Raw genomic sequence first — 11,920 nt, forward strand, 5'->3', positions numbered from 1 at the left:
TTCAAACAAACCACATTGCCACATCCTCCGCAATTATCAGGGTCAGTTGCTGTATTGGTGCAAGTGCCGTTGCAATTGGTCTCGGAGTCAGGGCAGGTACACGTCCCTGCAACACAGCTTGCACCAATAGCACACTAAAAAACTGTAAGCACATGAATTCTACAGGTCTGGAGCTTGTGTTTAAACAAACCACAGTGCCACATCCTCCACAATTACTGGGGTCAGTCGCCGTGTTAATGCAAGTGCCGTTGCAATTGGTATCACCGCTCGGGCAGCAGAGGCCATCAGTACAAGTTGTTCCACTCATACACTATTTCATCAGTATATTCAAATTCATGAGCAAAAGGGGGGAAAAGAAGATTTGCTGACTGTGTTGTTGCAACTGCCGCAGTTCGAGTTGTCAGTCATCAAGTTGGTACAAACGTCATTGCAGACTGTTTCACCACCGGGACAGTTACACACTCCCGCAGTACAAGTAGCACCGAGGGCACACTGCCTCAATCGTTAGTACTTGACGACAGCGAGTGAATACAGGCCCCCGGAATATACCGTGATATTGCATCCGCCGCAGTTCTCGACGTCGGTTGAAGTATCGACACATTGTCCGTTGCAGATAGCATTGTTCGGGGGGGCGCAAACGCATGTTCCGTTCATACAATTGGATCCAGCAGGACACTGCCAATATATCCCATCAGTAGATGCCAATCAGAAATGAGAGAGGAAGAGGAAAAGGTTTCCCCTACCGTGTTATTACAGCTTCCACAGTTACTATTATCAGTCGAGGTATCAGTGCAATTCCCGTTGCAGAGAGTATCCGGAGGTGAACATGCACATTCTCCACTCATGCAAGTTGTTCCGCTCATGCACTATATCATATCTATCATCAGTGGAAGTTAAATAGGAAAGAGCATCAGAATGTTCAAGAATGTTATATTCCTTACCATATTGCCACAACTGCCACAGTTTTCATTGTCAGTTGAAGTGTCGGTGCATTGTCCGCTACATTATACCTTGGGGGCCGGACATGAACACATGCCTTGTTGGCAGGTTTCTGGTGGTTTGCACTGGAAGGGAACTCAGCATCTCTGCGAGACTTCTTCTTCCTCGGAGGGGAAGACATGGGAGGAGGCCGACAAACCACAATGTTGCAGCCACCACAGTTACTGTTATTAGTCTGGGGGTCGATACACTGTCCATTACAGACGAGATAACCGTTTTTCTTGCACTTGCATATTCCATTCTTACATTTCGATTCCCAAGGGCACTATTCGCGATGAGTGACTAAATAACGATATTCTGGCCAGACAGCTGACTTACCTTGTTTCCACAAGCACCACAGTCGAAGAAATCCTTGTTAAGATTTTTGCACAGATGATTGCAGCAGGTTAGAGGGCTATGGCACTAAACATGGTTTATGAGAAATATTCATCATGAGCCAAAGGGGAGTGGATGAGGGCCAAAACTTACTTGAAACCACAGGAAATCGCAGATCAAGAACTTCTCCCCCGCAGGACTGATGCAGGTATCTTGACCAGCACAAGTGTAGTCATTTGGACACTTGATATAGCAAAAAGAAAAAAGGAAGTTAATGGACAGCACATCAAATGGGATGGAAGCTCTTCTATACTGACAACGTTGGCGCAAGATTCATTGACTGCAAATTGGTCTCCATCTGCGCGTCGATCAAGCAGGGAACGAGCATCAGGCCGGGCCTGAACAGCAATAGTGCCTATTTATTAATCATAAATACGCTTTACCTGCTTTTTTTCTGTTGGTATTATACTCACTGAAGAAGAGGAATACCCAAAACCAGAGCATTGCGTCGAAATCCGCAGTTATGGGAAGACTTTGACCACTGAATAAGATTGAATTCGCAATTGATTCCTATAATGACACCATTCGGCCACTGCTTTCAGTTTTATATGCAAAAAAAAGGTGGTGAAGCACATGCAGACGTACACAAATTCCTTCTCATCTCGAGATGCCACCTTGTCCTACTATCCCAATGAAAGAAAAAGGTAGACAAAGTTGTATCCCCCCCGGTATACCCTCGATGGATAGGTATCCTTCACAGCTTTTCCTGACTTCTGTATCACAATGTGTGGTTAATGAGTATCACACAGGCGCTCGTGCAACGGGCATATACTGGAGCATTGACATATTCTTGACTGTTGAATATTGTAGCATTGATTCATCAGTGGGGGATGGGGTAGGACGGTTTGAAGTGTGTAACTAAGAATGGATATGTGATGTTTAAACTCGAGTTTGATACCGGCTCATTATCAACTGCAAACCAGCAAGTATCACCTGATGAAGGTTCTCTTCTTGTCCTCTTTTGGACGAAGCAGAAAAAAAAAGAGTGTCTAATAGAGTTTAGCCATCGTAATTGTATTGGGATTTGCCTCAAAAATGTGCTACAAGAGAAGAGGTCGTAGAGACAAGGCATTCTTGTATGCTGCTGGCTTTGAAAAATTTCGAATGAAGACCAAGGGCTAAGTTTTATAGTCACCATTCATTTGCTGGGAGTGGGAAACCATGTTATGAATTAGTCTCACCTGCACTGCTGAAGTGTCATTGCCGTCTATCAGCTTGTTTCCAGAAGACATCCTAGAGTCTCTTTTAGCCGGGTAGTGGCCTTATTGGTATCACCAGCTGCCATGACACATTGATCAGAGCAATATATCCCCCCCTTCCATTCTGCTGAACTATGGACACTTCGTAGACTGAGTTCATGTTCCTTTGTACTGCAAAACGCTGGTCGAGCTCGAGTCACCTCGGTTTTCATGGTATGGTGTGGGAAAGGAGTCAAATGAAGGCTTCTTTTGTTGATCATGATGATTTTTGGAGGAAATATCTAGCAAATAAACCATTCAGTTTGTTAAAGTCTTTCATTATTGCATGATGGAACTTGGAACTGACGATAAGTTCGCCAAGTTCAACGGAAAGAGGAAGGTGGTGATATATGCCTTGGTGCCTGAGGCATAAAGGCAGCCTTTTCATAGTACACCCACAGAAGACCCGAGCCGGTTTCTACAGTTTGTGTGACTTGCAATTGATGAGGCTACCACGTAAATCTTACCTAGTGACCACTGCCATTCCTTTCAGCAGTGTGCCGAGTGAAATTACCCCAAGACTTGGTTTGGTGCAGGCCGAGGACCTTTGCACGTGAATGCTTGTCTGGGGCGAGACGATCCCTTCCCGCCGACCACTTCCACATCCCAGACCAACACCAAAGACAAAAACACGGACTGTCAGGGTAGACAGCTCTGCGGGGCATGAATTTCCAGGTAAGGCTAGCTTCTCGGTGATTCCTTTGCTGACGTATGAATTCTCTGCCAAAAGACTGAAAGTCCAAGCATCCGCCGAGAGCTATAATCACATGCGGTTGCGATGGGCAAAACACACCCAATCAGACAGACCCAGAGGTTATATCTGCCGATCAAGAACCACCGAGGTCCAAACCGAGTCAATACACGGACGAACAGAATGAGTTCTCTTGCTCGAGTGGCGTCCTCCATCACCTCCACCGTCTAGAGCCCTGCACGGCGGTGCTTCCCGACTGGGCCCTGATTCCCGTCTGGACCGTGGAGTGAGAGAGAAAAACCTGGAGAACGCCCCCACAGCCAAAGGGAAAAGAATTCCATATCCGAGTTGTGATGGCTTCGAAATGGCCATCATGGCTAAATGCAGGATAGAATTGATATCATGGAAGTCTCTACTCATAAGTGAGAGCTGGCTATAATATATTTTGGTATATGTTTTCCTCCACTAGTGAGTATTTTTGCCTATCTGGATATGAAAGTGAGAGTCAAGACTTCATAACTTACTATCCAAGTGAGAGTAAGTCATCTTAACCAGATTACTAACTGGCTAGTGAATATACCCACCCCCCTGGTCACCTATGGCGTATGTCTAATAGTGAATGGGTTGAATTCACTTTATGCGAGCCACTTAGAAGCTCACCTAGAGCCCCCCCTCATATCCCAGGCACTTGCTCTTAGTATATATGCACAGAAAACTTTACTTCTCGATACCTTCCTAAGTTTTGCACCTAACACTCCTCCAAGTTGCACCTCAAGTGAGTAGAACCTCTCGTCGCAGTCATGGATTTCCTTCGCGGACGAGTCGTGCTGCTTGTCCTGGTGCTGGTGTCTGCGTGCATCGCTACGCGTCTCCCCATCGTCGACCTGGGCTACGAGTTGCATCAAGCCTATTCCTACAATGTGAGTGGAAGCAGCGACGCCCTCTCGAGGGTGTCAACCATGCAAGAAAAAAAAAAAAAAAAAAAGGGAAGACTCTTTAGCTGACAGCTAGGTACAGGAAACCTCTGGACTGTACAACTTTTCCAACATCCGTTATGCCGCCCCTCCTGTGGGAAATCTTCGCTGGCGCCCTCCTGTTGCCCCTACTGTGAACCGCTCCGTGGTCCACACAGGCTCTCGCGGTCGTATCTGCCCTCAGGCGACTCCCATGTGGGAAACGGACATCGCACCGGATTTCGTGGTGAGCGTCATAGAGGGGGTCCCCTACACTGGCCCGACCAACATCTCGAGTTTTTCGTACACACCCGGCACGCCTGATCCTCGTACGACTGAGGACTGCCTTTTCCTGGACATCGTGGTGCCCAAGAAGATCTTCGATCGCTCTCAGAACAAGACCTCGGTTCCCGAGAATGCGACAGCCCCAGTTCTCGTCTGGATCTTTGGTGGCGGTTATACGTCCGGCGATAAGAGTGAGGAAAGCCCAACGGGACTGATCGAGCGCAGCTTGAAAGGTGGAAAGGAGGGCATTGTCTTTGTGGCGCTCAATTACCGTGTAAGTTGCTTTCTTGTGCTCGCTCGTGTTCTCCTTCCCTTCCGTATTCGTCGACTAAACGAAAATTAGCTCGGCGCCTTTGGCTGGCTCGCTGGTAGCAGCTTGACTGGCAATGGCACTGCTAATGCTGCCCTGTACGATCAACGCTTCGCCCTGGACTGGGTCTACAAGAACATCCATCTTTTCGGAGGCAACCCCAACCGTGTCACCGTCATGGGCGAATCCGCCGGAGGAGGCTCCATTGAACACCAGATCACCGCGTTCGGAGGCAGCAGAGGACCCGCCCCCTTCCAGCAGGCCATCCTCCAAAGCCCCGGCTGGTATCCAGTCCCCGAGCAAGATGAACAAGAGGACACGCTGCAGGAATTCTTGGGCCTGCTGAACGTCAGCACCATCGCCCAAGCCCGCTCGCTGCCTTCCAGCGACCTGATTGCCGCCAACGCCTACCAGGTCGCCAAGACGCAGCTGTACGGCACCTTCAAGTACGGGCCCGTCGTGGATGGGGTCTTTGCGCCCGAGCTCCCGGGCATGCTGCTTCTCGAGGGCCGGTTCGACCACAACCTGAGCATCATGGTTGGCCACAACGCCAATGAGGGTCTCGCCTTCACACCTCCATACAGCGTCGAGTCGGACGGCCTTGAGCTCCTCATCAAGAGCCACCTGCCGGAGATCAGCGCCAACGCCGAGAACTACATCACCAACGTCCTGTACCCGGCCAACTACAGCGGCCTGTACGGATACAACACGACGGTCGGGCGGTCCGCGCTCACGATCGGGGATCTGGTCTTCTCGTGCAACACCGACTACCTTAACCGCGCGTACGGCAACGATACCTACGCGTACATGTTCAGCATCCCGCCTGCCATCCACGGGCAAGACGTTCCCTACACCTTCTACACACCTGGGGTCTCTTCGGCCTCGGACGTGGAGAGCACATACATCGCCGATGTGATGCAGGACTATTTCACCAGCTTCGTCGAGACGGGCGTGCCCAACTCGACCATCGGCCCGGTGTTCGAAAAGTACGGCGCCCGCGGTCGGCTGCTGAACCTAGGCCTGACCAACATCACGGCCATGCAGGATCCCACGCGCAACCCGCGCTGCAAGTGGTGGCAGAAGGGTCTTTATTTTCCTCATAATTAGAGAGAGTGAGAGAGAGCTGGATAGATGAGGTCCCCCTAGAGCCGAAGCCGAAACCGAAGCCGAAGCTAGAAGGAAGCTGAAGGTTAAGAAGCATTGACTCGAAGCTGAAGGTTCAAAGCTAAGTTGATGCTCGAGGCAAGGCGTCATTCTATTCACCCCACGACTTAATCTAGTACATATAATAGACCGTATGTAGCTAGCCTAATGATAATGACCATGCCTGGTATGAAAACTTATTATAAGCACAGTAAGAAGGGTTTCTTTTTTCTTTTTTTTTTTGGAATACTATTTATAGTTTTACTCCGTAGATTGGGATCAACATTGGATTCGGAAACCAGACACAAGCTTCTCTTCCCATTTGAAGTATGGGGTCAGAGCCCTGACAGCCAATCTATTAAAAGTTAAAGTTTTTATCTTCTTACCTATCGAAATGCTTGTTGATGAGACATTTCGATCTCGCTGATCTTTTTTAAGGCTGATTGGATTAATTGTACGATCGGTCAGTGGAGCACTGAAGTATTTGGTAGTCCGTATGTAGGGAGTAGTACGGAGTACGGAGTACAGACTCCAGAGTTCTTTGAAAGGAGATAATGGGCAAGGTAGCCGGAAAAGAGATACATCGTATGACATGCTGTCGATCATCCCCTGTCCCGTATATTCAAGAAAAGACACGGAGTACTCCGTTTTCAAGGAAAGGAGGATTCAACAACCAAGTCTTCCACATCCCGTCTGCTCACCTTGCGTCGATCGTCCCTTTGAGACAGGGTCTGTCCCCCGCGCTAGATGCACGAGCCTTGAATGGGCGGCCAACAGAATTAGAACAAAATTGGAACAGAGTGATGGTCTTCTTTGAAGAACCCCGTAGAATATTAGTGTAGGTATCTACTCGAAATCGACAGAGAGCAGCACCGTTATTTACGGAGCAGACGGGGTAAATTGACAGTGTAGTTCGCATGAACCTGCAGCCCATCCTTGGCAACTTTATTGTGGTCCAAGGCTGAACCCTGGTGCGGGCTGTGGAGATGTTTTCAATTTTGAGGAATGGGAAATGTCGTGCATTTCCAGTTGTGGTTAAAGGGGAAGTATCGATTCCATCGAACGGCTCCTGTCACTAAGTAAATATAGACAATTAGCAATTAGCTCTAGGCAGTAATTAAGTACTGTACCTAGTACCTAGGTAGTGACAAGGACAAGGGTTGTATGGAGTAGGCTGAGCAAGCTTAAGCCCCGAAATAGACAACGGTCGTACTACATACATAGCACACCCTGGTTCTCTTGGTGAGTTATGAACTGATTATTGGCATAATCATGAATTTGAAAACTTGACAAGACTCACCGAAAAACATACGAGACGACAGAGCAAATCAGGTCTCAGTTCTAGGCCACAGACTTGTACAAGCTTTTCCGACTCCACCATGGGACCTTAAGCATTTGGTAAAATAATTCGGAGTACCAACCAAGAAAAGTACCAAATAACTAGTCAACCAACTAGTTACTTCAGCTACGGAGCAGGCACGGAGAAGCCAGTTATTATTAGCTGGATGGTGGTGGTGAGGAGAAAGAAGCCTGGAGGTCTCGGATTCGCCTGGCCCGTGCGGGCGGGCGGATTTTAGGCACCACCATTTCTCATTGTCACAATGTCCCTTCTGGGAGATCTCGTGTGATCGGCGGTCTTTTACTTCCGGTCGCGAAGATAATAATTAATGGCGCAGGAGGAGGTTCTTCTTGCTTGCATTCTTCATTGCTTTTGAAACCCCCTTCTCTCAGTCAAGTTAGTCTTGTGGGAAGAGGAGCAGAAGCTAAGTCTGGCCCGCTTCAGGCTCCCATATATACAACACTTTCTCATTAAAGACTGGAGGAAGGCCCCAAGTCCCGTCTGGAAAAGCCGACGTCAATTTCCACCAATTCTATCGTCATCTGTTCTGTTGTATTCGTTCTCTATCTCTTCATCATATCACTTCGTTCTTTCTTTCTTTTTTTGCTTGAAAAAAAAAGAGTAAAAAGTTTCCTCTCTCACGGACGTCAGATTTCGACGGAACGTCTCTCCAAGGTCTTCTACCCACCATTGAACATCTTGCTTTCTGCTTCATCTTCTATTCTTTCTTTTGTGTTCATTTCATTCTCTTTCGATCCTTCACTATGCGTCTTCAATCCTTGCTGGTGACAGGCGCCATCTGGCTCGGTGTCAGCACCACTGTTGCTTGGGCGCACACAATCAACAAGGGTGACTGGACAACAACATTCGACTCGGACGTGACTGCGAATGGCTTGTATGACATTGAACTACCGGAATTCGACACCCGCCTGGGGATGGAAACGGCCCCGGATGGCACCATCACCCGGTTCGCTCATTCGAAACCGTACTTGGTATGTTGTCTCTTGTTTCCCGTAGCGCGAACTGAACAGCATTGATGCTTTTTTCAACCCCAGACATTATCTCTGTCTATCGACAATGACACGATATATGCCAACGATGTTGCCATTTATCCCCCGGTCGGCGAGATGCGCATCAATGCCATCCGGCGCTGGTATCTGGAGAAAAAGACCCCGGAGATTGTCCCCCTGACTTACTCGCTGGATGTGGTGTCTCTGCCGCCTCGAGAGGCTGCTCCTGCTGTCGAGCTGTCGATCCTGCACATGCGTCTGCTGGACGTGGAAGGCAACCTGGCTGTCAAGAAGAAGCTTGCCATTCAACTCCTCCGGGACCCCAAGGGCGATCTTTCCATCCCACAAGTCCAGGTTGTCTGCCTGGACACTGTCGGGTCGAAAGGAAAAGTCGGCGTATGGATGACCGTCATGGATGGTCTGGCGGAACAGCTTTCATCGTACCTGAGGGACCTGGAGGAGGCTTTTGAGCACCGGCTAGATAGCTTCCAGTCTCTCAGCACCCACAAGTCTTCTGCCTTCTCTTCTCTCGAGTCCTCGGGCTCCTCAAGGAAACAACATCCGTTCTCGCATCATAAAGCCCACAAACTGGCCTTCATGCACTTCCTGCGCCCCGTCGTTCTCCCGGCCTGTCTAGGCATTGCGGCTGGTCTGCTCGCCGGTGCCGTTGGCTTCTTACTCGGGCGATTCGTCGTCTCTGTCTACCTTTGTCTCTATCAGAGACAACATCGCCAACCTGAGCCATTTGTCATGGAGGAGCGGAACTCGATGGAAAAATTGCCCCTGTCGACTCATTGCGAAGTCTCCAAAATGGAATCCAATTATGTCTGAAGTATCTCCTTCTGACATGCTGTGAACGCTGAACGACAACACATAAGCCGGGGGGCGTGGCTCACTGACCATACCAACCCCCTTCCCCCCGCCCCCGCCGACACCAAACTGGATTACCACTATGTATTCCTGACTTTTGTTTTGGAACTGCATGGTCCATGGACAGTTGTGGCGGAGAAGAAAAAAAAGAGGTGGTTGACTGGAAACCAGGCATGGAGATGATTCCACTCTGCTGTACTGGACACGACATGAAGTGCAATGATAGCAAGGCGGTTTATGGTGTTTTGTCTTTTCCGAACATTTCGCGCTTGGCCGCGCCCTTTTCCTATCGCACCCCTCAGATGAACTATCACGAGGGAACCGGTCTCATAACACAGACAGGCCATCCTGTGTTTATTGGCGAGGGGGTGGGTGGATAGCCCCCCCTCGCGACTCCTGGAATTTTAAAAGCATAACCAGATGTGCATTTAAGCGCCATCCTATATCCTGCTGGTCCAGGGGCATGTACAATAGAATAGACCCCATTTCAATCCGCAGACTAAACGATCAACGCGTCTCTAGTCCTCAACGAGATATCCGTATGAAATGCCCCTTTGGTAGAAATAGCAGTGTCTAAGTCGTCGATCGTACAACTAGATCCAAACCTCCATAATTTTCGGGCAATTCCAAGCTTGTTCCCAGCCTTTGAGATGTATATGTACACCCCCCTACTGCTGTCAAGAACACCAACCTGAAGCTGTGTACACATCCTCACTGATCAAAGCCGATAATTGGTGAAGATTAGTGCGCGAAGCTCAATCCTTCCTGGGGTATGTATGTACGGAGTATGTAGCGACCTTTTAACTATCTAGCCGAAAAACCATTTGGGGGCCGTCACACTGGGACTGATCGAGATATACCGATCTCGGCGTTTGATCGGTCCTTGGATCAAGAGGTTGGAGCAGGGCTTCAAGATTGAAAATAGAAGCTACTGATTCAAGTTGGATGGAAATTGAAAAGGGGGATGGTTAATTAGTGCAAGGTGGCCCATGGTTGTACGGAGCACTTAGCCAATGCTTGCCCGATGCTGCGTTGCAATAATGAGTAGTGACACGATCCGATCGCATCGGATTGCTTGTTCGGCAATCTGCCGCTTCAAAGCAAAGTGATCAGCGATCTCGCTCGTTCCCCACTATTACTCCGTAATTATTTTCGAGTGGGCGAATGAGTACGGAGTGGCCGGTTACCCTGTAGGAGAACCAAACATGGGTATACGGAGTACCTAGGTAGAGCATGCTGAACAAAGTATTCCGTGAGGCAACGGGAGGGCCTAGAGGTAGTACAGATTTCGTTTTTCTCTGGTGAACAGGACCGGAATCGTAAGGGCCATAACCTCAGAACAGGTATATGGTGTGACACCCAGCCTGCACTCTGCATGAGGATGGTTCTTGCAGAATCCAGCCCGCGCGCTGCAGGGGTGTACAAAAAACTGTTCTCAAGGCTGCCATGTATTGAACGAAGCTGGGTGCCGAAAAATAAACCCAATAGCAACAACAAGAGACAGGAACAACAACAATGACAACAACAATAACACTGCACCGCCACAGACCGTACCTGCTCCACAGTTAGGCTCCACACTTCACGACTCTCACGAGGTCAAAACTCAGCAAAAGATAGCCAGCGCTGTGGCAATTTGCGGATTTGGCTCTCTCAGTGAAGGTCCCATTATTAGCTCCTACCTATTCAGGGTGGCTGGACACCATGGTATTATGCGTATTGTGGCTGCGAAGTTCCGTAGGCCTTTTTGCAAGACCCGCGCACGAGCATGAGAACGACGAGCTGCCTCGAGACGTCATCAGAAGCAGTTTTTCGATACTAATAACCAGCTACCGACAGCTGCAGTGTAGGAATCATACCACCCTCCCTGGAGAGGTAATCCCCGGAGTTTTCATGACCTCATTCATGCTCGCTCGACCAGTGGCAAAAATCCAGTTATCCACAGCCTGTGGCTGAGGCCGAGATCTCTGATTTTGGGAAAGAGATCCTCTCCACCCCAGCCACACCAGCGGTGGAGGACCCTTGATGATGTCGAAAACTCGCACAAGAAGGAAAAGATTGTCCACTAGCAATCCTGTCCCAGCAGGGTCTCCCGGTCTACCAATGGTGGGGAGCTCTAGTTTACCCCATTGCAACCAGTATTTCCTCGATAGTTTCCAATTAGTCTCGTTATAGCCTTATCCATCTTTCCTTAGCAGACCAAAGCGATTCGCAGAAAGCTCTCGCTTGGCAGAGGGCGACGGCACTAAGACCGCCAATGGAGCTTGCTGGTGAAAATTCTGTGAGAAGGGCTGCTCAAGCGCAGTTGCCGACATTGTTTTATGTCCAGTTCCCTGTTCGCTGGGCAGACGCGTGCTATAGTACTGCATCCTGTATGGAGTACGGAGTACAATGGGCAGAGATTAGGTTAGCTGGAGAGCCATGAAAAGAACTATATTCGAGCCGATCGAGCCTGGGTGGGATCTTCCCTTGCAGATCGATACCTGAACTATTGGGGCCGCATCGGGAGGAGAGCGAAAGTTTAAACATACAGTGGTGATCTCATGCGGTGCTCTAGGTCCCTTTTCCTGTCCAGCCACGTTGGCTGGGCAGCAGAGGATGGCGATCGAATGCCATTCGCTGGTGTTGATGTGTTCGTGGGACAGAAGTGGGTGGGAGGAGGAAGAAGGCGAAGCTCTGAAGCTCCTTCCAGAGGGGAAGTTGCTTATTT

General features: G+C 49.2%; 4 protein-coding genes across 4 annotated transcripts in view; 2 read left to right on the forward strand and 2 right to left on the reverse strand.

The window, feature by feature from the left end:
* Nucleotides 1-1,180, reverse strand: part of ASPZODRAFT_471017 (hypothetical protein) — a 2,556-nt gene extending 1,376 nt beyond the window's left edge. Inside the window, exons 1-7 of the mRNA XM_022728388.1 lie at nucleotides 1,139-1,180; nucleotides 942-1,064; nucleotides 744-866; nucleotides 550-675; nucleotides 370-492; nucleotides 191-310; nucleotides 12-134 (exon numbers count right to left, since the gene is read on the reverse strand). Of these exons, the coding sequence (XP_022580057.1) occupies nucleotides 12-134; nucleotides 191-310; nucleotides 370-492; nucleotides 550-675; nucleotides 744-866; nucleotides 942-944 (618 nt within the window). The 5' untranslated portion in view covers nucleotides 945-1,064; nucleotides 1,139-1,180. The remainder of the gene's footprint in view (nucleotides 1-11; nucleotides 135-190; nucleotides 311-369; nucleotides 493-549; nucleotides 676-743; nucleotides 867-941; nucleotides 1,065-1,138) is intronic.
* On the reverse strand, nucleotides 951-2,043 carry ASPZODRAFT_471109 (hypothetical protein). Its single transcript, XM_022728389.1, has 7 exons — nucleotides 1,960-2,043; nucleotides 1,788-1,884; nucleotides 1,632-1,729; nucleotides 1,468-1,557; nucleotides 1,318-1,401; nucleotides 1,139-1,264; nucleotides 951-1,064 (listed from the first exon to the last, which is right to left on the reverse strand). The coding sequence occupies exons 2-7, from the start codon at nucleotides 1,816-1,818 to the stop codon at nucleotides 1,005-1,007; spliced, it is 489 nt and encodes a 162-aa protein (XP_022580058.1). The 5' UTR covers nucleotides 1,819-1,884; nucleotides 1,960-2,043; the 3' UTR covers nucleotides 951-1,004.
* Nucleotides 2,044-4,103: 2,060 nt separating this feature from the next.
* On the forward strand, nucleotides 4,104-5,958 carry ASPZODRAFT_152607 (hypothetical protein; the record flags this gene model as incomplete). Its single annotated transcript, XM_022725866.1, has 3 exons — nucleotides 4,104-4,223; nucleotides 4,321-4,815; nucleotides 4,885-5,958. 3 exons carry the CDS (start codon nucleotides 4,104-4,106, stop codon nucleotides 5,956-5,958), a joined length of 1,689 nt encoding a protein of 562 aa, XP_022580059.1.
* Nucleotides 5,959-8,097: 2,139 nt separating this feature from the next.
* ASPZODRAFT_143442 (hypothetical protein) lies at nucleotides 8,098-9,174 on the forward strand (the record flags this gene model as incomplete). Its single annotated transcript, XM_022724908.1, has 2 exons — nucleotides 8,098-8,325; nucleotides 8,389-9,174. The coding sequence occupies 2 exons, from the start codon at nucleotides 8,098-8,100 to the stop codon at nucleotides 9,172-9,174; spliced, it is 1,014 nt and encodes a 337-aa protein (XP_022580060.1).
* Nucleotides 9,175-11,920: the final 2,746 nt, after the last annotated feature.

This window comes from Penicilliopsis zonata, assembly GCF_001890105.1.
Source record: "Penicilliopsis zonata CBS 506.65 unplaced genomic scaffold ASPZOscaffold_10, whole genome shotgun sequence".
Classification (NCBI taxonomy): Eukaryota; Fungi; Ascomycota; class Eurotiomycetes; order Eurotiales; family Aspergillaceae; genus Penicilliopsis; species Penicilliopsis zonata.